Here is a 24995-nt window from a genome sequence, read left to right as displayed (position 1 = left end):
CTCCCGCTGCCGCCCGCCATCCCCGCTCCCGCCGCCGCCCCGCGCCGCCCCTTTTATACCCGCCCGCCGCCCGCCGCCTCCCGACACCGCCAGGGGGAGCCGGGACAACCCGGCAGGGACCGGACCGGAACCGAACCGGGACAGGGGCACACGGGGAGGGAGGGAGGGACCCCGGGACACGGTGGTAGCCAAGGACCGGGACAAGGGGACGCGGGCGGAGGGCAGAACCTGAGGATAGGACAGTTGGAGACTGGAAGGGGGGACACGGGAGAGCGGGATAGGGGGGACACGGGGACAGTGGAACACGGTGGTAGCAAAGGGACAGGGACAGGGGGACATGGGAGGGGACGTGACAGGGAGTCAGGAGGTGGGGGAACGACCGAAGGACACCCGGACACCGGCGCCGTGGAGAGAGAGAGGGCACCGGGATCGGGGACAGCGAGGCATGGGGACCGGGAGAGGGGGACAGGGACACTTGCGCGGCGGCGAGGGGACCCAGGACACCGGGACATCTGACACCGGCAGGGCACGGGGTGTCCACGGGCGGCAGGGGAGAGGGACTGAGGGACTAGGACAGGGGGATGCCCGCCGGGAGCGAGGGACAGCGGGACACAGCGAGGAGGGGGTGAGCGGTACAGCCAGAAACCACGGGGGTACCGGGACAGGGGGACGTGGGGGGACACCGAGAGATGGGACACCGGCACCGCGGGGAGTGTAGGGTCGGGTCGGGACACCGGCACTGCGGGGTGGATGGCGGTGAACCCCGGTACTGCGGGGGCTGGGTGGGAGACTGGGGCACCGGCACACCGCGGACGAGAGGATCAGCACTGGGCGCTCTTGTTCCCGCCTTGTCACCTACCCCTGTCCTGTGCCAACCTACCCTCCTGTCCAATGTCACACCCCTGTCCCAATGTCACCTGCCCTGCCTTTCCATCACCTACTCCTGGCCCCATCACCCCTCCCTGCACTGCATCCCCTGCCTCGTCTAAGTCACCACGCCCGCCCTGACACCTGGCTTTGCCTGTCACCCTGCCCTGGCCTCCCACCTCCTCCTGACTGTCACTCATTCTTCTAAAACGTCCCTCCGTGCCTTCCTGTGCCACCCAAACCTGCCCCTGTCACACAGCCCTGCACCCTCACTGCCCCCTGCTCCCCTGGACCCCTTCACGGCTCAGGAGCTGCTGGTCCTCGGGGTAGGAGCAGAGCAGGGACAGCCCCAGTGCCACTGCAGCCGAGGGGACCACCGGCCACAGCGGGGCTGTCACTCGTGCTGTGAGGACGCAGGATCTGGATACTGCTCCCATCTTTTGGAGGAAAGCCCAAGGAGCTCTCAGATCGGGGCTTTGCCATCCTCTGCTGGGAGGAGTCTCCTTGGAGGGCTGGGGGTTGCTCTGCCCCCTTGCTTGCCCACTGCCTCGCCATGGGGATTTTCTTTTCCCAAGTTTTCCCAAAACTGCAGGGAAATTTCCAGGCCCAAACAAACAGCCAGACGTGGGGTCGGTCCGCCAGTTCCAGCACCGACTGCCCAAGGGAAGCGTTGTCATGGTACAGAAGGGGGGAAATTGAACATAATTCAGCTCCAGCGAGAAGGCTGGGGACGGTGGAAGTGCTTATTAAAGATGAGAAGGAGGCAGGAAAGTTTCAGCTGTGCTCAGAGCAGGGATGGCACTGGCAGCAGACAGCTGCTGGGGGGGTCAGCAGGGGACTGCTCGTCCTGCCAGGCACTGGTGCCTCTTGGTTTTGTCTCTCAGCCCAGAGAAAAGGGTTGTTGAGGTGCTCCTCCTAGATGGCAGAGCCCACAGCCCTTTTTGGGAGGCAGGCTGGAGGCCTGGGGAGTGGCCCCAGGGCTGTGTGTAGCTCGGTGAGGAGCTGGGGCAGGGCAGACGCCAGCTGCAGGCAGGGGATGAGAGATGCTGTGCCAGCATCCCAGGAGGAGAGCAACCCTGGACACAGAGCAGGGGGATGGCTTGCCTCCTCCTCCCTACAGCTGGAAGCAGCCTTCAAGTAAGCACGGAGACAGGGATGAGTGTCCTAGATAAGCAGTGCCCATTTCATGGGCTCCGGAATGGAGATGGAGTCCTCAAAACATTCCTTTTCCCAGGACTGGAGAACAATTTCCTCCCAGCAAGCAGAGCTCACTGCTTGGCTGTTCCCCTCCCTCCAGAGCTAAGTTTTCCTGGGGGCTCAGACACCAGCTGTCTCCTCGGGGCTGGACTTCAGGAAATGTCCCCTGTGTGCCCAGGCTGAGGAAAGAAGGGATACAGGGGCCACAGCATCCTCCTGAAAAAGCTGTCAGCCCACAGCTTGGACAGGAGCACCCTGTGCTGGGTTAGGAACTGGCTGGAACGGGCCCAGAGAGTGGTGCTGAACTGGGCTGCATCAAATGGCGGCTGTGGTGTCCCCAGGGATCAGTGTTGGGCCCAGTGCTGTTCAATATCTTTAGTGATGATTTAGATGAGGGGATTGAGTCCATCATCAGCAAATTCACAGATGACACCAAGCTGGGGGGAAGTGTGGATCAGCTGGAACGGCAGGAGGGCTCTGCAGAGGGACCTGGAGAGACTGGAGAGTTGGGCTGATCCCAAGGGATTGAGGTCAACATTCCAAGTGCCGGGTCCTGCACTTTGGCCACAACAACCCCATGGGGAGCTCCAGGCTGGGCACAGAGTGGCAGAAGGGACCTGGGAGTCTGATTGCCAGGAAGCTGAAGAGGAGCCAGCAGTGTGCCCAGGTGGCCAAGAAGGCCAATGGCATCCTGGGCTGCTCAGGAACAGCGTGGCCAGCAGGTCCAGGGAAGGATTCTGCCCCTGTGCTCAGCCCTGGGGAGGCCACAGCTTGAGTCCTGTGTCCAGTTCTGGGCCCCTCAGCCCTCAGGAAGGAGCTTGAGGTGCTGGAGCAGGTGCCAGAGAAGAGCAAGGAGGCTGTGAAGGGATCCAGCAGAATTGCTGTGAGGAAGGGCTGAGGGAGCTGGGGGTGTTGAGGCTGGAGAAGAGGAGGCTCAGGGGAGACCTCATCACTCTCTGCAACTCCTTGAAAGGAGGTTGGAGCCAGGGGGGGGTTGGGCTCTTTTCCCAGGCAACTCTCAGCAAGACAAGAGGGCAGGGTCTCAAGTTGTGCCAGGGGAGGTTTAGGTTGGAGATGAGAAAGAATTTCTTTCTGGAGAGGGTGCTCAGGCATTGGAATGGGCTGCCCAGGGAAGTAGTGGATTCTCCGTGTCTGGAGATCTTTCCAAAGAGCCTGGATGTGGCACTGAGTGCCATGGGCTGGGAACCACGGGGGGAGTGGATCAAGGGTTGGACTTGATGAGCTCTGAGCTCCCTTCCAACCCAGCCCATTCTGGTTCTATGATTCTCTGATCAGATCCATGGGGAGCAGAGCCTCAGCCCCTGGGGCCACAGCCCAGCACTGTCACCCTGCTCTCTGCACTGTCACCCACCTCCCTCTGCTGATGAAGCCCCAGGGTTGCTCCAGGTTGGTAGCCTGGGAGCAAATGTGGCTCTGGCAGTGCACCTGAGCCAGCTCTCCACCATCCCTGAGGAAATGCTTCCTTCAGCCACCTCTGCAAAGCTCATTGCTCCAGGAAGGGGCTTTCTAAGATGGCAAAAAACCCAAACCAAACCAAACCAAAACAGAGTTTTAGGAAGCAGGCTGTGAAACTTCAAGTGAGAAAAGCAAGTGGAGGTTTTTCTGTTTAAAGGCACTCGCAGCATCAGTGTGCAGGCTCTGGGCATGCAGGAGAGGATGTCCCTCTGCAGGACAAAAGGGGGGCTGCTCCCTCCAGCCTGCACCAATGTTCTGGCTCTTACTCTCTGAAAGTGCTGTTAGATTTTGGAAATAATATCAGGGTTTGCTTCAGCCCTAAACTGAGCTCAGCCACTGTCCTGGCCTCACTGCATCCCCTCCCTTCTTCAGCCTGGCAGGGATGAGTTTCACTCTTTATGAAATCCCTGCAGGGAAAACCTAAAGCTTTGGGGAAAAAAAAAAAAAAATAACCCAGCAGAGCAGCAACCCCTTGGTTCAGCTGCAGGTTTTCATTAGGGAAACATCTAACAGAATGTTGATTAATTTGAAGGCAAAGCATCCGTTCAGCTGCCTGAGCTGAGGCAGAGAGCACATTTTTTTTAAAAAAAAAAAGCTTTTTGGTTGACTTTTATGTAGAAGAGTGCAAACAGTGAATCTCACATAAAAGACAGAGCCTGGGAAACCAACGCTTGTACAGGGAAGGAGGTGGAAGCAGAGGACCAGATTTTTTGGGGAAGGCTGCAGGCTTGTTTCTCAGATACCAGCAGAGATACCTACTTAAAAGCCAAGGCTTGGATCAGAAGCTTTCTCCTCTTGACATGACTCTTCTGTGAATCCCACAGCAAGGCATGGATATATCTTCTCCAGGAAGCAAAAAAAGTTTCTCTGGACTGATAAGCAAGCAAGAGGAAAGGGCTGGCTCATGGGACCATGGCTCTGGACACTGAAGGATGTGTCCCTCTGCCATGGCAGCAGAGGACAAGCTCTGGAGGTGCATTGCTCCCCAGGCAGCACTGGATGGAGCTCAGCCCTGAGCAGAGGCAGTGGACAAGCCAGGATCAGCCAGGCAATGTCAGGTTCTCTCCTTGCTAGGGTTTGTTTTCAGCTTGTTCACACATCTCCCAGCTTCTCCTCCCAGCAGAACAGACTGGATTTCACAAGCAGACAAGTGGACAGAGTGGAGCAGTGAAAGGGAGCTGAAGCGCTGTTTGCCATCATCCTTATTTCAGCTCTGGGTAATTGCCTGAAAGCACAAGAACACAAAATAAAAGGCAGAGAAGCAGAGTGCAATGTGCCCCAGAAGAGCCTGTGAGCTGCAGCAAGGAACCACGGCCAGCGCAGGTGCCCTTGCTGCAACCAGTTCCACCACAGCCCAGCATCACTTGCAGCTGCTCAAAAAAGCCAAATTTTAAAATATTTCTTTAATCTGAGAGCTCTCAGATCCCAGTGGGATCAGGAAGAGACATCTGTGCAGAGGTGGGTCAAAAGTTGGTCCTGAGTAACCTAGCTTGAGCAGCCGAGGCTCAACATATGGATATGGATATGGGTATGGGTATGGATATGGGTATGGATATGATATGGGTATGGGTATGGTATGGATATGGATATGAGGGTACAACTTCAGCATCTCTCCCTTCTAACCTGTGGTATTGGCACAGAAGCACAAACAGAGTTTTCAGGGTTGCTGCAGCTTTTATTTCCTCCCAGTTTCTCCCCCCCACTTGCATCACTGCATTTCAGCCTTTTGAAACTCAGGAGCAGGAAACCAAACCAAACCAAGATTCAATTGCAAGTCCCTCCAAACCCAGAGGAATCCACTTGTTAATTGTACTCCCCCAGAGAATAAGCAAGATCCCTTCCAAAGCACCCAAGGCTTTTCCCCCCTCTCATTTGCAGGAACAAAAGTGGGGATGTCCTGCAGAGTTTGAGCCATTCCAGGCAATCTTGGGCAGCAGAAAGAAGAGCCCCAACTCCCAGAGGGCTCAAACGCCATTTAGAAAATAACTCTTTAAAACCAGGCAAGATTTTCTGCAGATTTAGTTGCCTGGTGATCTTCAGATGAAATTTGAAGTCATGATTAAGTTGTGTTCAGGTAGAAAAGTGGGGTCTGGTTCTCAGACTCTGTAGGGCTGGGGAGAGGAGCTGCAAACATCCCATCCCCTGCCAGGCTTGAGCCATAGCAGCAGGACAGAGGGGATTTGGGATGCTCTCCTTCACATCCCAGTCCAAGCTGACTCTGATTAATTACTGGAGGCTCTGATTAATTACTGGAGGCTGCTGAAATCCCAGCCTTAGCTACTGGGGCTGCTCTCTAGCTGCACAGCTGCCTTCCACTCACACTTGAGAGGCTTTGTATTTACAAAGTATTAATTAGATGAATGTGAAGCACCATTTTCTAGGCAGGGGAAATTATCCACTCTCTCTCTCTCTCTGCCCTATAACAAGCCCATATTGGGGAAAACTCTGAAAGGCAGTGGGTAGAAGGGGCCTTTTCTTGCTCTGCACATCTGCCACTTTTCATTTTTCACTGCTTTTCCTGCCACTGTTGATGAGCACCTCACTTCTGCCAGGCCTGAAAAGGCAACAGCCTGGTGGGAGAAGGACCTGAAGCCTCTCCCTTTCCATGTCAGCACCAAACCTGGATCCTGGTTCCTGCCAGCCAGCCCCAATGCAGAGCAGGGATGTCCCAGAGGGCTCTGCCAAATGCCCCTTCCCAAAGTCCCCAGGAGCAGTGGCCAGGCTGGGGGACTCACCCTGCCCAGAAGAAGGGGATGGGGTGGCCACCCCAAGATCTCTCCTAAGGTTAAAAAATGCTGCTGTTCCACGGAGGGTGTGCAGAGCACAGCTCTGTTCCTCCTGGTGGCAACATCACCAGCAACAGAGCAGCAAGGAAGGGCTTCAAGCAAACACCCATCTGGAAACACCTCGTGCCTGGAACTGAGGAAATGTCACTGAAGGCTGAAGGCTGCAATGGAGGGGGAGCATCAGTGGTAAACAAGTGAGCAGCTAAATTTAGGAAGGCAGACTGGGAGTTCTCTGTGACCCCTTGGGTCTCTTTGGTTCAGACCAGTGCATCAGCTGGAAGCATTTAGCTGTGACAGTGCTGGGCTTTAAAGAGAGCTCCCAGATAAATGAAAAGGTTACTCAATAATTATAGTCTGAGTTTCACATCCAACCACAGCCACTGCTCAGCTTGACCTTTGGGAAACAATGAATAATGCCCAGTTCTGGGGAATAACCACCCACCCTGCACAGGCCATCAGCCTGCTGGTGGAAGAGGGCAGAGTGGCCTCTCCTGCTGGCTCTTTCCTCACTGTTGGGTTCAATTTCTTCACCTAAGAGGACCAGAAAAGTCAGAAAAATGTCCTACCTGTTGCAAAATACTTCCCACTGCAGTTTCACCTCGCTGAACTCCACAAACCATTGGTGCTCCAGCATCTGTAGCAGATCAAAGCTGGGGCTAAACACTGGGTCAGACTGGGATCTCTCTGTCTTGGGACACTAAAAGGCAATGGGTCTCCAGTGCAAGTGGGTCAAGCAGCTGATCTCTAAGACATCCAGAAACAGAATGAGCAGACAGAATGGGTCCAGATTCTGTTTCCAGCTTGGCCACTTTCACCCCCTGCATGGAGAAGCCGTGACTTGTACCTGAGCTGCATTTCCATCCCTTTAAAAGGGGAGAGGGTGGTGGGTGGGTGCTGTATCACAGCAAACAGCTCTGGCTGCTCAGGAAGAGCCTGGAACTAAGCAAAGAGAGGGCTTTCTGGAGAGACCTTCAGGGCTGTCAGAGAACACAGCCCCAGGCAGAGGGATGCAAGGGTTTCCAAAGCCATAAAATCAATTGCAATCAGCCTGCTCTGCAGCACTGCCTGCTCCAGACAGATCTCATCTTTATCCTGGCCCACTTCACAGATGCAGGTGCTGATGCAGAACTCTTCTTGTGGACTTCCAGTGGCTTTGGATCAGGTCTGATCAAAGCATCCCCAGCAGGCATCAAGCCCTGGGACCAGCTCTGAACCTGGCTCACAGCCCAGGGGCTCAGCACAAGAGGGGAGGGGAGGAAAGGGGAGGGGAACCCCATGGCAGGAGGGCTCTGGGTGCACAGAGGCTGTGAGGAGCACCCAAAGCTCTGCAGCAGGAGGAGGGGGAGCTGTAGCTCAGGGGACCAAGGGGCTCATTGCTGACATAGGGGTTTGGGAATCTGCCAGAGGTCAAACCCTGTTTAAGCACCAGAAATCTGGTTTGGTCACTAACAAGTGGATCGTCCTGCCTAAATTCAATGCAAGTCTCTGCAAACCTGCCCACCTAAAGCAGAGGGACAAGGATCAGTCTATTGGAAATCAGGAGGAGAGGCTCACTGGGAGCTCTCCCCCAGCACCTGCTGGTGCTCACAGGTTTATGATTTGGATGAGAAATGGCAGGAGGTCAGGAGGAGCTTGTGTTTCCCCCCAGCTTGCCCAGGAGATGGGCCACCAGCTTCTGCAGGGCTTCAGCCCTCACCACAGAGACGTGCAGCACCTCCTCGTGGTTGGCTTTCTCCTGACTGTTGTAGCTCAGCACCGCTTTGTTGGTGATGAGGGAGAGCCCAAGGACACGGAGGCCACAGTGCCTGGCAACAGTGACTTCTGGGACAGTGCTCATGCCTGTGGTAGGAGAGGAAAGGACCAGGATGAGTCAGGATTTACACCAAAACAAGAGGTCTCCAAGGCTGCAAACTGTGATCCTACCTTCAGCCTTCCTTCAGTGCCCCCAGCTCTCTCCCTCTGAGCCATGGAAATGGTTAAAGCAGATTGTATGTGCCATGTGTACATCCTAAAGCACACTCCATACCCCAGCACTATGGCTGCAACCTTGCTCAGCACAACAAGCCACCTACATTTGGTTCCTGCATGCCAAGATGTGTCAGACTGCTCACAGCCCTGCCAAGGGAAGCACTGATGTGTTGTGTCATTTGGCTCTTCTCTTCCTCAGCTCCAAAAGCCATTGCCAAGGAAAATGGCTCAGCAGGAAGCTGAGCTCCTTTCCCCACTCACAGGGAATCTGCAGATGTTAATGAGCAGAATTCCACGAGGTGTTCAATGGCACAGGCTGGAGGAATCCTAAGAATCCCATGTCACTTACTTTCCTTGCATGCAGCTAGGAAGGTATCTCTCACTTCCACCCTAAACAACCAAGATTCTTATGGGGGGCTGCTTAGTAGGGAGGAGGCAAAGTGCAAATCCTGATGGTGCCAGAATTGGACAAGTAACAGAAAAGGATTTGATTATTGATTAGGCCCCACTCACTCCTGCTGAAGTCAAGTCCCCTGAGGGTGGGAGTTTTAGTTGGGAAACAAACCCAACATTGTGCTTGGGATCCTGGGCAGCCACAACCCCCTGGGACTCTCTGCAGATCCATCCTCAGAGCCGCCCTAAGCCCCTGCAGAACGAGGCAGAAATACACAGAGCTTGTTCCCCTGAGCCCAGGAGAGAGCTAGAGGGTCAAGGACTGAGCAAAGGCAGCTTTGAGCAGAATTCCCCATTTAATCCATGCACCAGCCCAGCTCAGGAGCTTACCCACAGCATCAGCTCCCAGAGCCTGCAGCAGGCGGCACTCGGCGATGGTTTCGTAGCAGGGCCCGGGCAGCATGCAGTAAACTCCTTGCTGGGTGAAGCTGAGGAAGTTCAGCTCCTGGGAGCTCTCCAGGGCCAGGCTGAGGAGCTCTTGGTCGTAAGCATCAGACATGCAGGGGAACCTCATTCCAAACCTGCAAGGCAGGAAAGCACAGAGCCCTTGCTGGTACTGCTGCTGGTCCCCCCCTGTCAGTGAAGTGATGCTCACCCTTTGGAGAAGAGGGCAGAGCAAATTCCAGCAAATCCTTCTGCCACCAGGACATTCCCCCTAGACTTCCTAAGCCTCTCAGCATTCACAGGTCATGGCTGTTGGATGGTTTCCACCCAACAGGAATGGTCCTTCCAAGGACTTCTGGCTCCAGGCAGCTCTCTCTCTACCCTTGGTGACTTTTCAGCATTGCCCAGATGGTCACAGCTCTTTGCTTCTCCTGCTCAGTGCCTTGCTGTGCCACCAGGTCCCAAAGGTTTCATGGAGCATCCCTTACTCCAGCTCAGGCTCACCAAAGGAGGCAGCTGCTAAGCCCAGCTGATGGCCAGGGATGTCCTGGACCCCAGTGGAAAGGGCTGTCTTGGCCTCATAGTGATATCCATGTGCTTGGAACAGAAACAGAGCTGGATTCACTGCACAAATCATGGGAGATTTGAGTCTTTTCCCTTTTCTGTCTATGTTAGACCAGTTTGAAGGGCCTTTAGGAATGACTTTCTTTGGGGGGGGGGGGCAGATGAAAAAAGTTTGCTGGTCAGAAAATACAGCCCAGGAAAGGGCAGCCACTTCTCTGCTTGGTTCCTGGCTCAGCAAGATCACACCAAACACAAGCTCGGAGACTCTTCTAGAACAGAAATACAATTCAGTTGTCCATTTGAGAAGGAAGTTCTGCCTGCCCCTCAGCTCCCCCTCCAGAGCATACACACAGCCCCAGAGAATGGATGTTGGGCACTCAGCAGAGTGTCAGATGGCACTGGGTGTCTGCATTCAGAATGCCATTCCAGGTGTCCTCCCTTACAGGGAAATGAGGAGAGAGTAGAACACACTGGAGATCCAGGACTATATTTTAGGTAGGCTTCATCTTGTGCTGCAAGGCTGAGCCTCTTGCTTGGTTTGGATCTTAAAGATAACACTTCAGTCCTGCTCCTGAGTAAGCAAATCCTAGCAGTGACACGTGGAGAGCAGAAGGAGATGGTCAAGACTGGCTTGCTGCTCCTGAGAAAAAGGAGAAAATAAACTCCCAGCCTTGTTCCCCAACTCAGTTCAGTAGGAGTGGACCAGGTCCCTCAACCAGGCTATTAAAGCTCTTTCTTGTTTTTGTGTTCTTCCAGCTGAATGCTTCAGGCAGTAGGTGGCTTATCTTACATTAATAAACACTAAAATGTTACATAAATAATAAAAAAAACCCCAACAACCTCTCCCATCTGGTCTAATGTAATAAGTATTCATCACCATGAAAATTGCTTCTCTCTCCTGCAGGATGGTCAGCAATGCGGAAACAAATCTCTAATTTATTAAATTCACCCCTCAGATCCTTCCAGTTTATTCCCTTTCCACATCACCTCATTGCCTCCAGTTTCACTCTGTCACACTTAGATAAATCCTTCTTGGTGGCTCAGCTGGACTGGATTCTAGAAGGAGTTTGCTGAGCTAAAGCTCTGCAAGACTCTGTAAGCTGATTCACAGAGCCCTTTCCCCTTTTTGGTGCCTTGGTCAGGATTTCAAAAGTCACTTCCCAGAGCTGGGAAGCTGCTCTTGGGAGACACCGAGATGCCTGTGCTGCCTTTGAACCTTGTCCAGATGCAGTTATTGCTTACTTGGTGTCTCCCCTCCTGTTCCTGAAGGATTATGCAAGTTCAGAGAGCTTTAAAACACTCCTCCACGTGGCTTATGTGCTTTTGATCCTCCAACCCACACCTATGAAGATGTAAAAATGTTCTGCTTCAGCTTGGTGCTGCTCTCCTGCCTTTTGATTAGCAGAACAGCATTCATTTCTCCTGAGGTAGTTGCTAGCAACTTTCAGATTTCTTCAGAAGCAGGAGCCAGGCCAGGCAGTACATCAGGAAGGGACTGGCTGGAACTGGAAGCCAGACAGCCCACCTTATTCTCAGCCAGAACTTTCTCTTTGGAAGGATCCCTGGAGAACAGAGGTGCCTGCCCTGAAAACAGGACCTTTTTTCAAGATGAAGGTACCAACACAACAATGAATTTAGTAATCTTCTTCCCTAAATTCACTCCTCACTCCTAAGCTGCCTCCTTTGTTACTTGTACTCAGGCTTTACACCCCTGCCTTTCATCTCCCTTCCCTCCTGACAACTTGGTTAGGAAATAATTCTTGCTGCTCTTACCTCCTGATCATGATCCAGCCTCTACCTTTCCTGCTTTAAGTCCCCTTTACAGCTTCCATGTTGCCATCTCTCCTCTCAGCACCATGACCTTGCTGGTGCTGGTTGCCTCCCACCTTTCCAGTCTGAAGGTGCCTTGGGAAGGCTTTAGGGTCACAGATCTATTCAGTATCTCAAGAAATCATGTAGTACAACCTCCTGCTGAAAACAACTCTGTGTCTAGTGGCAACTTCACATCTTCCAGGGGTAAAGATGTGTTAGAAGTCCCTCTGTGCTCAGCCAAGAGGCCAAAGATCCTGTTCAGTGAGCACCAGGTCACTGGCAGAGCTCCCAAGGGGCTGCAGGGACCCCCACCTCTCAACAGACTTCAGTGATATTAGCAAAAGCACCCTGGTTGAATGACTTGGATACAAGGATGGTTATCAGATTTTGAGGTTTTATCTTTGCTTTGCTATCAGCTTACTGCCTGGCCCCTGTCATATCAGGTCCATCACAACAGAAAGGGCTGGTGCTAAATAAATGCCTGCTGGAGACTCTGCAGTTCAAGTCAGAGGAAGAAGCAGAGAGAGGGACAGACAAGAGGAGAGAGCACTGGGTCTGCTTAGCAGCTTGGTGCTGCTGCCATGTCAGCAGAAGGATCAGGAGCCTGCTTTTATAAACCAAAACCTTCTGGAGGCTCCTGAGAAGCTTGAGCATCAAGGAAGAAAAGGTGCTTGGGGTGTGCAGGAGTGCACCCAGCTATTGCTTTAGCTTTTCCCTTGGGGCTCCCTGCAGCCAAATCCACTGCTGAGTCAGGATTTGTCTGTGAGGGAGCTGAGAGCCCCAGCCTGGAGCTGGAGGCAGAGGGGAGGAGTTGGTGCCATGGGGCTGGTGCCTCCTTACCTCTCATCGTTTGGTCCCCGCAGAGGGTTCTGCCCTGCCAAGCCAAAGAGGCTGATGTGATCTCTGATGAACATGAGGTCCCCCACTTGGAAATGGGGGTTCAGCCCCCCAGCAGCATTGGTCACAATCAAAATCTCCACCCCCAGGAGAAAGAAGACCCTGATGGAAAGGTGACCTGCAAGAAGCAAAGACATGGATGCCGTTTGTGGACAGCTCATGTGATGCAGAGAAGGCTCCACAAAAGGCTATGAGGAGACAAAACCTTTTCTTTTTTTTTTCCCCCCCCATTTTAAATTTCCTTTCTAAATTAAATTGAAAGGATTTTAATGTTTTATAAACATGTTAAAAGCTCATCGTGGAATGAATACCATTAAAATTCAACCCCACGTTTCCTACAGTTGCTCTGAGGTCAAATCAATGTGGGACAAAAAGAAGATGCAGATGATCTCTCCTCACTGCCAAGGTCTTGCAGAGATCAAACCACTCTGCTGACTGAAGTAAGGACTTGGAGTGTAATGGATAAACCAGCCTCTTACAGCTATGATGAGTTTCACAGGAGCAGAGAGATTGTTTTATTCATTTTGTTTTATTCACATGAGTTCCTTTCAGTGACCTGCTCATCCAAAGATAAGGAACAATTGGGAACTGGGGAAAAAAAAAATTAAAAGTTTGATTTTGAGGAGCCAGGAAGGAATCAGGATGGGATCTGCTGTGTCTAAAAGCTTACAGAAGCTGTGAGGGAAAAAATTGATAAATGTGGACATCATTTCTTTAAGAAATGAGTGGATTTTAACAGAAAAATATGTCTTTAAAACCAAGTGCTGTATCAAGTGCATTTAAGGTATTTTTTTTTCCTTATAGGAAATTGAGTGCCAAGTCCTACAGTTTATATCCAAATGCAAAGTGACCTCAGGCACAAGTAAAATCTCAAAGCTAAAAAAACAAAACTAAAAAAACCCAACCAAAACACAACACTATCAGCCACTAAACAAATATTAGTGGTGCTTTCTAACAGAAATGGACACGTGGACATTAATGATTAAATATTCCCAGACATCCAGAGGTTAACTGGGAGAGGATGCTGAGCTACACAAGCCAGGCAGTTTTTTCTGGGGGAAAAAAAGCTGTCAACTATGCAAAAGAAAATGAAAATAGAGTATTCTTATCAAAGTTCCCTGGCTGCTGATTTAAATAACAATTCAAACGACTGATTTAAAGCATGCAAATCAATCTGCCTGCTATGCTATACCATTTCCCCCTGCCACTATAGCAGGGCTGGGCACTTTGTGAGGCTGGGCAGCACCAGCAGATGCTTTTCTGCTTTTCAGAAGCTTTCTGCTGCTCCATTTGTACTCCCAGTCTTATTTCTGGGGAAGAAATCTTAAAACTACAGAAGATTGATAGCAATGTAGGTTCATTTCAAGAGCTAATGTCCTGCAGCTTGGGATCAAAGTGAGTGGTGCCTCTTGCATCTTTTACAAGACAGCTTTATTTTGTGAACTGGGTTCAGCTCTGGAGCCCTCATGACAAAAAAGGACATGGAGGGGCTGGAGCATATGCAGGCAAGGACAACAGAGGTGTGGAATGGCCTGGTTAGGGTTAGGGGGAGATCTTAGGACAGATCTTAGGAGGATCTTCTTCTAGCTGAAGGAATGGGATTGTTTGAGCTGAAGAGGAAGAGCTGAGGGGAAATCTTGCTCTTTACAGCTCCCTGCAAGGAGGTTGGAGTGAGGGGGTTGGTCTCTTCTCCCAAGGAAGCAGTGATAAGACAAGAGGGAATGGCCTCAAGTTGTGCCAGGGGAGGTTTAGATTGGATATTAGGAAAAGTCTCTTTAGTGAAAGGGTTGTCAAGCCCTGGCACGGGCTGGAGTCACCATCCCTGGAGGTGTTCAAGAAAATGTGTAGAGGCAGCACTTCAGGACATGACTGAAGGGCATGGTGGTGTTGGCTGAGAGTTGGACTTGATGAGAGGTCTTTTCAGCCCCACTGCTCCCCTGTTTCTTGAAGGGGCACTCACCTGGCTGACAGAGTAACCTTCATAGGAGTGGAAACGTCCCTGCATGCAGACACAGGGCTGCCTGTTCAGCTCTCCAAACACCAACCTCCCAACGTGTCCTGGAACTGGAAACCAAGAGGCTGTCAGCTGATGAGTTCAGCATCCTGAGCTCTTTGGCTTTACAGCCAGAAAGTCAATTACACATTACGGAGGGGCCCAGGGAGCCAGAAGTTAAATCAACACCACAGCACAGAAATTTCTTTTGTTTCCCTTTTTTTTTTTTCGTGTTTTTTGGGTTTTTTTGCTTTGTTTGTTTGTTTGACTGATTGATTTTTTGGTTTTTGTCCCTGGGAACACATTTCCCTCCTGAGGGATTGGTCTGTAAACCAGTGCCAGGGGGGTGCACGTGTACTTACACCTCTGGCAGGTTGCTGCAGGCTGCTTGGGGCTGGGTTGCTGCTACCCTGGGTTGTGCTAACCTGTGCTCCGTGGGAAATGAGGGATGTCCTGGTACTGGAAAACTGTCTGGTTTTCCAACACATCAGCCAGACCTCCCAGGCCAGAGCCACAGATGATGGCGACCTTGGGGCGCTGGAGGGTGCGGGCACGGAGCCAGTCTGCTGTTTCCTTGTACACCTCATAGCTGGGCCTGCAAAAAAGAAAAAAAGGGTCAGTGGGGCTCTCAACCCACCCCAAAGAACAAGCTTCAAAGGACAGAAGCCCTGAAAGGGTGCAAAGGAAAAAAAATTGCATTTAAACTAAGATAATTGGAGAGTCACTGCTGCTACTGAAGATGCTTCGCATCTCATCTCACGTTTTGCCCCTGGACAGAGGTGAAATGTTTGATTTTTTTTTTTTTGCTAACTTCATTCTATAGTGGAGAACTGGCTGGTGATACCTAAATGACAGAAATGTCACCAGGCAGGATCACTCCTGCTTCTGATGGGCACTGGTGTCTTCTGAGTTACTGGAGAACACCAGAGCAGGGTTAGACTGAGAACCTGCAGCCTCTGTGTGTGCACAGGGATGTCCAGGCTGGGATGGGGAAAAACAAGAGGATGGAAGCCCAAGGGTACCTGTGCAGCATGGGTGGGATAGGAAAAAGGAGGAGACATTCTCTCTGCAACAGGTAGATTCCTGGGACATGGGGCAAGCATCTACAGAGAACCCAATTGTCCAGGTGTTGACCACCATCATCTCCCAGTGCTTCCTTCCAGGGCTGGTCCCACACCTCAGACATTCACCTTCTCAGGTTTTGGTAGAGGAGGCTAAACATGGAGATCTTGTTCCTTCTGGGCTTCTGCTGTGTTTATTTAAAAGGGGGACTGCTGAAACAGCTTGGCAAAAAAAGATGTCCTGTCCAATCCTGAGACACATTGCTGGAAGGTGGGATGGAAGCTGGCATTGTACTGCCTGTTGTGTATCCTGTGGGAAGGGAGAGGACCTCAACTTTTAGTCATCTCAGTCCAGAACTCATCAGGTGCAACCATCAGAGTTTTGAGGCACAACCAATAGCAGAGGAATCCCATAAACCTGTTGCTTTCACTGCAGATACCTTCTGAAAGTCAACAGGAAGGTTGGCTGGAAACTCTTCAAAAGCAAAAGGAACTGCATTTCTTGGTAATGCCACAGTCATTCCCAGTGATGAGCAGAATTAATAACTGTACTTGGTAGAACTGGGTCACTGAGTGAACCATCACTGGGAGGGGCAGTCTGAAAAGCTGCTCTGCTCATTGAGGGGTGAGAGGATCAGATGCTGTGAGGCTGAGGGAGATGTAAAAATTGAATGAAGACACTGACAAGCAGGCACTGTTTGCTTCATTAATGTGGTTTTGATTATTTTAAAAACAAAAACCAAAACCAAACCAAAACAAGAATCTTGTTTCCAGAGGAGCAAACCTTCATCATGTTGTGATTCTGCTGTCTGCAGCTTTGGGGGACACACAGAAAAGCTGTCAAAGCTGCAGACTCCAGGAGGCCTTGAATGAAGAGGATTTGACTGTCAGTGAGTTCATGAGCAGCAGACACAGGATCAAACAGAGGATCTCAACTCTAGAATGCTTTTCTCTCCTTTATATTGACAAGGCAGGTTGGTTTTGCATGGATCTCTTTTCAGCTTTGCCATCTCCCAGCTCTCCAGCTCCTGCTCTAAGTCTTGTTTGATGTATCAGATGTCAGGCGTGTTCCTAGCTGCAAAGTGGTGTCAGGAACATCCTGGTTTGTCATAAACCAGCAACCCAGTGGAGAGAAATAACTTCCTCTGCACACATTAAAATGAAGAGTCATACTTAGCTGAAATGCTTTTCAAAGGAGAAGTCTGGAAATGAGGAAGGTTATTCACCATAACTATTGAATTCTCCAAGCTCCTGAAATAAGCACAAGCTATGAAAGCAACATTAATGAAGCCTCCACTCCACTGACTGCATTATCCCTTGCTCCCAGAGAAAAGCTTTAAAAGTGCTTTACATACGTTAATGAGTGCTTCCCCTCCCAATTTCTCTGTTGAAAACCTGTAATCCTTCTTGAGAAATCAGAGGAAACCAAAACAATTTCAATGTAATACCCAATCTTTTGATGTACTTGTAGCAGACAGGAAAAAAGAATGAGGTCACCAGAATCTGTTCTTCCTCTTGACCACTAGTTCCCTGTGTGTGTTTTGTTTTGGTTTTAATTTTAAAAATAACATTACAAATTGATACCATTCCTATGTCCCCAGAAACTTTAGGAGTGTGGGCTAAATCTGCTTCCATGTCTGCTAAAGAGATAGGATTTGACTGAGCTGTGCTGAGCTTGATGGGTTGTTTTGGGATTTTTTCCTTTTAAACAGAAGACATTAAAATATTTCCTCTCTAAAGCAGTAAAGCTCTGATGCTGTGTACATCTCCCTGCTTGGAAGGAGCTGCATCTGGAGGACAGGGGCCTTGCAGAGCCTCCTCCATCCCAAAGGCTTCGGCCATGGCAGAGCTGCCAAAAGCCCAGCCACATGCCAAAACCCATCTGCAGTGCTCTGCCTGCAGGATTCAGCTTTCAGAAATCTTCTGGCTGCAAAATATCAAAGGGGACGTGCAGGCACAGATCATTTCTGACCAGGAAGGAGGCATCTGCTCAGCAGGACTGTGTGGAGGGGAGAACCTTGACCCGGGGGTCACCAAACACACAGCGTTCAGCCCGAGGTCTGTGCAAGCTTTTTTGACAGCCTGAATGAACACAAGTAGCACAAAGCCCCCCTGGAGCCACTTCATCTCCAACAGTACCCACCTCCTAACAGTGCTGGGTGATGTCCCTTGGGATTAAATCCCAGGATCAGCTGCAAACACAACCCCCTTCACCGTGACTCCCATCACCCTCCGGAGAAACCCGTCTGCTGCAAGGCACGGAACTGCCACCGATGACACAGCTGCTGTGGCATGAAAAACAACCACCCCACCCTTGTTGTGCTTCCAGGTTGGTTGGAAACAAGTCCATGCAGGAAGCAGAGCCAGCCCAGCAAACCCCCACATCCCCTCTTGGGGGGGAGCCCTGTGCCACGGGTGGCTGCAGGGGATGCCTCTCACAGCACAGCCATTTCAGAACCTGGCCTCGGGTCACCTGCTCCTTGCCATATTTTATCACACCAGCACCTGCCCCGGGCAGATGGCCAGAATCCTCTTCACTAAGAAGCTATTTACTTCTGAGCAGCCCTTCCCTGCTCCTTAGTGAGTGCCCAGCAGGGAGAAGAGGGAAACAAAGCAAGGAAAAGCGATGCGGCTGCAGCATGGATGCCAGGCTGGGGGTCTGGGCATCCCCTATTTCACAGCACCTTACCTCTCTTCCTCAGCATAGGCCATCCTCCTCCTCTCTGCTTAACCAAAAGAAGGGGATGGGTACTGGAAACGGAGCTGCAGGTGGTTTTGGTTTGTTGTTGTTTTTTTTTTTTGACCACAAAGCCGAGGCCTATGGAACCTGCAGGAGCTGCTGCTGCCTCTGGCAGGGAGTCAGGGAGGTGTGTCCCAGGCTTTTCCCTGAGCATCTCTAATCCCAGAGTAGGAGGGGCATGTCCAGGACATCTGCTTTTCTGCTCTCACCCCCATGACACAGAGGCTCTGGAGCTCTGTGGAAAGCTCACACACACACACACACACACACAGACTTTATAATGCAGATAAAGCCCAGAAAGTTCAAACACGTGCACACAACTTCCCAGCAGCCTCCCAGAGAGGAGCAGCTGACCATGCACCTGCATAGATCCAATGCTTTTGCATCAATGGGGAACCAGCTAGCAGCTGGAGTCACCTCCTGTCACCTACTGTCACCCTCTGTCACCCTCTGTCACCTGCTCCTCTTCAATTCCAAACCCTGTGATTGTGGTCTGAGCTGCAAGATAACCTGTACCACCTACAGCAAGCAATCAGACTTCCAGCTCTCATATCATTTATAACTCTTTTTCTTTTCTCTTTTCTTTTCCTCTTTTCTTTTCTTTCTTTTCTTTTCTTTTTTCTTTTTCTTTTCTTTTTTCTTTTCTTTTCTTTACTCTTTTCTTTTTTCTTTTTCTTTTCTTTTCTTTTCTTTTCTTTTTTCTTCTCTTTCTCTCTCTTTTTCCTTTCCTTTCCTTTCCTTTCCTTTCCTTTCCTTTCCTTTCCTTTCCTTTCCTTTCCTTTCCTTTCCTTTCCTTTCCTTTCCTTTCCTTTCCTTTCCTTTCCTTTCCTTTCCTTTCCTTTCCTTCCTTTCCTTTCCTTTCCCTTCCCTTCCTTCCCTTCCCTTCCCTTCCCTTCCCTTCCCTTCCCTTTCCCTCTCCCTTTCCCTTCCCTTTCCTCACCCATCTCAAAAGGACACACTGCCACTATTTGACTGATTACATTATGGAAGGTACAGGAAAAAAATCAGGGGCCACAGCATCTGCCCCTCCAATCCTAACTTTGCTCTAGCTGGAAAAAAAAGCTCCAACCAGACCTGTCACGTGTGTCTGTCTGTGCAAATGTCTGATCCCCAAACCCGATGTGAACCACGTTTTACAGAGCCATAGATGTTTCCAAGACAACTGTGAAGTGCCAAAAAAATTGCTGGAAATTGGTGATGAGAGGAGATCTTGCATGCCCCAGCTAAATGGCTACAGCTACAACATGCACTCACAGCTTGCTGGGTCCAGAAGGGACACATGGAAAAAGAATTTATAAATATTTCAAGCAGGGAGAAATCTTCAACTAGAACTTGTCAAATCCTGGATAAATCAGACATTAAAAATGTTAGAAAATCAGATGGCACCAATTTCAGGTCTCATAATATGTCATTTTACTTCCATTCATATTTGCTTGGTGGTCTTGAAGCCTCCACATCGAATATTCCCTTGGTTGCCCCAGGAAACTCTCTCAGAGACTTCAAAGTCAAACAGGGGAATAAATGGAGCAGGAAAAACTTGGGCATTTTGAGAGAGACACTTCATGCTGGAAAGCAGAAATCCTCAGTGTTGGCACAGGCTGGGATTTAAACCAACAGGATTTAAAAATCAAGTTCTGCTGACAACACAGATTTGTTGAAAGACACAATTGGCACCAAAGGAGCAGAAAACAAACCTGAACAATATCCAGAATTCCATTTTCTCCTCAAGACCTTGACCTCTTTTTCTTCCTTATACTCACCCTTCCACTTTTTACCTATTTTCTCTCAGGAATCCACCCTGCTCCCAGCTTGCTGGGGGCAAGGGAAATTCAGTATTAAGGACCTCATCATCTTCCCTTCTGTCCTCTCTTTCTCATTCTGTTTTTACCACACTCCCCCTCCTTTCTCAGATCTCTTTTTTTATCATCCTCTCTCATTCTTGTCCTCCCAAACCACATCCAGCTGCCTCTGCTTCTTCCTTGCTTATTCTTCCTTCTCTTCAGCACCATTCTTCTGCACAACACCCAGCAGGCTGACAGCAGAGATGGGTCCAGGTTGATTTAATCTGAAGGTTGTGAGTAAGGGTTGGACTTGATGATCTCTGAGGTCCCTTCCAACCCAGCCCATCCTATGATTCTATGATTTAACTCTACCAAACCCAGTGTCCAAGTTAGCCCCACACTTGCCTTTCTCCATCAGCCAAAGGACTCTGCAAGTCACTGTGACCCCAAGCAACTGTGGCAAGAGAGCCACATCCCAGCTTCCTTAAGTCCTCCTGCCTTCTGGAAACCCATACTCCTCTTGTCATCTCTCAGGACTTCTCTGAAACCATTATTAAGTTAAATGACAGAGCAATGTCAGGCTCTTAACGTTGAGTTTCCACACAGTTCTCTGGTATCAGCAGAGTTCTGATACCCCCCAGATATGTTTCCTTGCTTGGCCTCAATCTGATTACGTTCATTAATCTGATTCTGCTTTTTTTGCAAAGACAAAAGAGATCAGACAGCCTGAGAGCTCTTCCCAATTTCATCTCCTCTAAGAAAATCTCCCCTCTAGTTGGGATTTACATGGAGAACAGGATTATTGAAAAGGGATCATTTGATCTGTCTGCCTGCAGTGTCTGTTATTTAACAGCAACAACAATTACTTGAGTTTAAACCTGCAATGCTGCACTGGCCAGACAAGTACTAGATAAAGATTCACTCTACTAGAAAACATTCATTTGAGCACTGAGGGCATCCATGCCAATATCACTGTAGAGAGGGGAGAAAAAAACCAAAACTAATTAAGTTTCAGCTGCTGTACAAGTACTCTGAAGCAGATCTACCTAAAGACTGAGTTATTTAATAGATTGCATAATCCTTAAGAAAGAGTATTGACACTTTTCTGTCCTGAAAGCATCAGTCATCTCTTTCTGTACGTACCTGTCTGTACAGACAAAAGTCTGCAGCAACTTTTATCTGTAGCCCTGATTTTATTGACTTGGGTGTCCATTCAAGTCCCATTCCTGTGGCAAAAACTTCAGCTGCTACCAGGAGGCAGCCACAACCCCCTGAAATCATTTTATAACAGTGCTCTGCATTCCTACAGCAATCTCCATCTAAAGAAGTGTCCTAAGGTATTTTGCAATTTCATCCAAAATTTTAATTAATGCTTTAGGGTGAGTCTCCCACTTCCCTGTGTGCTCACATTCTCACAGCACTGAAGTGTCTTGCAGTCTTCTCACCTGAGCTGCACATCCCCCTTTTGGGAAAGAACTGAGCTGTAGAAGGATTGCAGGGTGTCAGTCTGGCTCAGGTGAAAGCATCCTCCCAGGAAAGCCCTACAGGCAATCACTTGTGCCCACATAAATTGCAGAACTCACCCTATCTCTCTCTGGGGGGGGGGGGGGTATTTTTCCCAGTTCAGTTGTATTTAGAAAATCCAGGAGGACTCTGAGGAGGAGTCTTTGCTGCTCATCTTCAGGAAAGGGACCTCCAACCATAGTGAGTGAAGGAAAGGGATGAGCAGGGGAAGAGAAAACCAGACACTCCAGAAGCTTGTCATGGCTGGCTGAGCAAAATGCTCTGATAAGAGCCTGGAAATGTTGCCATGGAGGCAGGAGAAGGACAGAAACTTCAGAGAGCAGCAGGGAGCTGCGTGTTCACTTCAGCCAGACATCAGGGAACAGCTTCTGGCTTCCCAAAATGGGCAGCCCTGGAGGGTCCTGCTGTAAGGAGAGTGGGGGAAAGGCTTTTAGGGTGGAGATCAGTCCATGTGAAGGGTTGCAAGATGTTCACTGGCAAGGGATGAGACAGTGTTCCTAAGCTGTGTGCCAGCTCTGTCAAAACTCACCTCCTTCTGAACACTTGGATGGAAAGAGAAAGCAACCTGACCAAATCCAGGCTCCAAAAATACCAGAGAAATCAGGAAAAGAGCAGTCAACATCTCCATCTTCCAGCTCTAGGAGAGGTGTCAAGGGATAAGTCTGGGGTTGTGGCCATGGGAGTTGGTGGAAATGAAAGTGCTGGGTTGTGGAAGTCAGGAGAAACAGGGTATAAAGCAGAGGATCCTTTGGAGATTTGAGGGAAGGTTGAGAAAGAGAAGGGAGTTGCACTCTCTGAAGGGATAGGAACAGCAAAACCAGGGAGGAGCAGTATGTCAGGCTTGGGATGGATGGGTGGATGGATAGATGGATGGATGGATGGATGGATGGATGGATGGAGGGATGGATGGATGGATGGAGATGGGTGGGTGGGTGGGTGGATGGATGGATGGATGGATGGAGGGATGGAGGGATGGATGGAGATGGGTGGGTGGGTGGATGGATGGATGGATGGATGGAGGGATGGAGGGATGGATGGAGATGGGTGGGTGGGTGGATGGATGGATGGATGGATGGATGGAGGGATGGAGGGATGGATGGATGGATGGAGATGGGTGGGTGGGTGGATGGATGGATGGATGGATGGATGGAGGGATGGAGGGATGGATGGATGGATGGAGATGGGTGGGTGGGTGGGTGGATGGATGGATGGATGGATGGAGGGATGGAGGGATGGATGGAGATGGGTGGGTGGGTGGATGGATGGATGGATGGATGGAGGGATGGAGGGATGGAGGGATGGATGGAGATGGGTGGGTGGGTGGATGGATGGATGGATGGATGGATGGAGGGATGGAGGGATGGAGGGATGGATGGATGGATGGAGATGGGTGGGTGGGTGGATGGATGGATGGATGGAGGGATGGAGGGATGGAGGGATGGATGGATGGAGATGGGTGGGTGGGTGGATGGATGGATGGATGGATGGAGGGATGGATGGATGGATGGAGGGATGGATGGATGGACGGATGGATGGATGGAGGGATGGATGGATGGAGATGGGTGGGTGGGTGGATGGATGGATGGAGGGATGGATGGATGGATGGAGATGGGTGGGTGGGTGGATGGATGGATGGAGGGATGGATGGATGGATGGAGGGAGGGATGGAGGGATGGATGGATGGGTGGATGGATGGGTGGGTGGATGGATAGATGGATGGATGGGCTCTGTTATGTGGCAGTGCTCTGAGGCAGGTGGAAAAATCAGGGAGAAAATGTAGTGGTGGGCTGCAAAACCACTTGAGTGAGGATAAAGTTGGAAAGAAACCATGGATCCTGGTGGGCTAGAGACTGTAAAAGGGCAGAGAGCCTCCCAGCCTTCAGGAAATACAAGTAACTTGGAAAAAATAAGATCCTGAGGAAGAAGTGCTTTCAGGACTGTCACAGAAGAAATCAGTTCTCCAATAGTTAAGTGGCATTACACAGCTACATCTGTCACCACTAGGTCTAGAAAATAGACATATTGCCCTCTTTATCACAGAAAAATACAGTTCATATGCTGGCACCACAGCCAGCCACTGCCATGGAGCTCTGCCTATGCTTCTCCATAGGGAGAATGAGACTTCTCCATCCCAAGACCACATAGGACCCAAGTTCATTCTGTGATCTGGTTTTCTCTCAATAATCAATATTTTCACACAGCAAAGCTCCAGGCCAGACCTTCCACGTGTCTCCAGGACCATCCTCCCATTTCCCAAACCCCCTCTTTGGAAAACACTGCTTTCTGGAGGCCAGTGAGTGAACATTCTGCCACTTGTAGCCATGCTCCACAACCAGGAGGTTGCCCCACCAGGATCAGTATTTCTTCATTACCTCATTCGTGGTGCAAAAATAACCAAGCCACAATACTGAGAGGTCCACAGGCTTTCCCTTTTAATTTCCATGTCAATTATTTTTGGGTAAAGAACCAAACAAGGGACAATAAGTAGATTATTTTACTGATGGCCTGCATTAGCTACTGCTTACTGAAGTCTCACAAACTCATTTTTTTACTACAGCAAAACCACGGCTGCAATTCCTCCAGTGAAAAAAACGAAATGCAAACCTGCCTGCCTGTGGCCTGCAAGCCAGAAACAGACCCAGAACCCTCATGGACTGGTCCCCAGGGCCATGCTGGGCCACTGCCTGGAGAGCAACCAACCCTTTCAGCCTCACACCCAGCAAACCCCTCTCCTGATCGAGCTGGGAGCTGCAGAACGTGTAAAAGGTGAGAAACAGCCCCAAGTGGGGCTCAAAGGGTGCAGGATGCCAACAGCTCATCAGCAGTCCCAGCTCCAGCACAGCAGGAGAGGGCTCACCTGGATGTGGAACTGGCTCTGGACAGATCAGCAGCCTTAACCTCATTTGGAGCCATTTGGACTGCTGCCTCCTCCTGGCATGGACTTGGGTTACCCAGGTTATAAAGTGTCCCCAGCATGGCACCCTGCAGCAGCCCCATCCAGGCCTTTCAGCTTTCATCCCAAAGATTCCTCTAGACCTCTGAAAATCCACCCAGGCATAGCCAGGGTGAGATCCCCCAGAGCCCTCCAGAAGGCTGCTGAAGCTCTGTGGGGTTTATGCAACTGCAAGACCCCTGGGGAAACCCTCAGCTCAAAGGATCCCTGGAAGTTTTTCCTTCCCCTTCAGTGTTTGCTCTGCACTTTGACCAAAAAGGAAAAGGCTTTGTATTTATACAAACAATGCCATCTCCTCAGCTTACACAAAACCCCTTCTGCCCTGCACATCATTTTTGAGGCTGGTCTGTAGAAGCAGGGTGAGATGTACTCGTGTCCTGTCTATGAAGTCTCTCCCAGGGCTCAGAATACTCACCCAGGTGCCTTCTTGTACATCTAACATCATTAAAAGACCTCCCCAAACTCTCCAGCAACACTCCTCAAACCCATCACACAGCACGTTTATGTTACACATGCATTTTGGCACTTAAACCATGAAA

At 50.4% G+C, this 24995-nt stretch overlaps 1 protein-coding gene across 1 annotated transcript; it reads right to left on the bottom strand.

Annotated features, from left to right (window-relative positions):
- Positions 1-5242: 5242 nt before the first annotated feature.
- On the bottom strand, positions 5243-18231 carry PNP (purine nucleoside phosphorylase). The gene is made up of 6 exons (XM_030457911.1): positions 18148-18231; positions 14823-14992; positions 14361-14468; positions 12348-12522; positions 9078-9268; positions 5243-8165 (listed from the first exon to the last, which is right to left on the bottom strand). Exons 1-6 carry the CDS (start codon positions 18168-18170, stop codon positions 7948-7950), a joined length of 885 nt encoding a protein of 294 aa, XP_030313771.1. The 5' UTR covers positions 18171-18231; the 3' UTR covers positions 5243-7947.
- Positions 18232-24995: the final 6764 nt, after the last annotated feature.

This window comes from Calypte anna, chromosome 11 (genome assembly GCF_003957555.1).
Source record: "Calypte anna isolate BGI_N300 chromosome 11, bCalAnn1_v1.p, whole genome shotgun sequence".
NCBI lineage: Eukaryota > Metazoa > Chordata > Aves > Apodiformes > Trochilidae > Calypte > Calypte anna.
Note: the sequence above shows the minus strand (reverse complement) of the source record. Positions and strands in the feature narration are given on the sequence as shown.

What these genes read in the sequence shown, in the direction of transcription:
- PNP (XM_030457911.1), bottom strand. Translation starts at nt 18,170, where the DNA reads ATGGCCTATGCTGAGGAAGAGAG. An exon ending in GCCTATGCTGAGGAAGAGAG is followed by an intron (nt 14,993 to 18,147) that starts GTAAGGTGCTGT and finishes TCTTTTTTGCAG; the next exon opens with GCCCAGCTATGAGGTGTACA. An exon ending in TCATTTCCCACGGAGCACAG is followed by an intron (nt 14,469 to 14,822) that starts GTTAGCACAACC and finishes CTTGGTTTCCAG; the next exon opens with TTCCAGGACACGTTGGGAGG.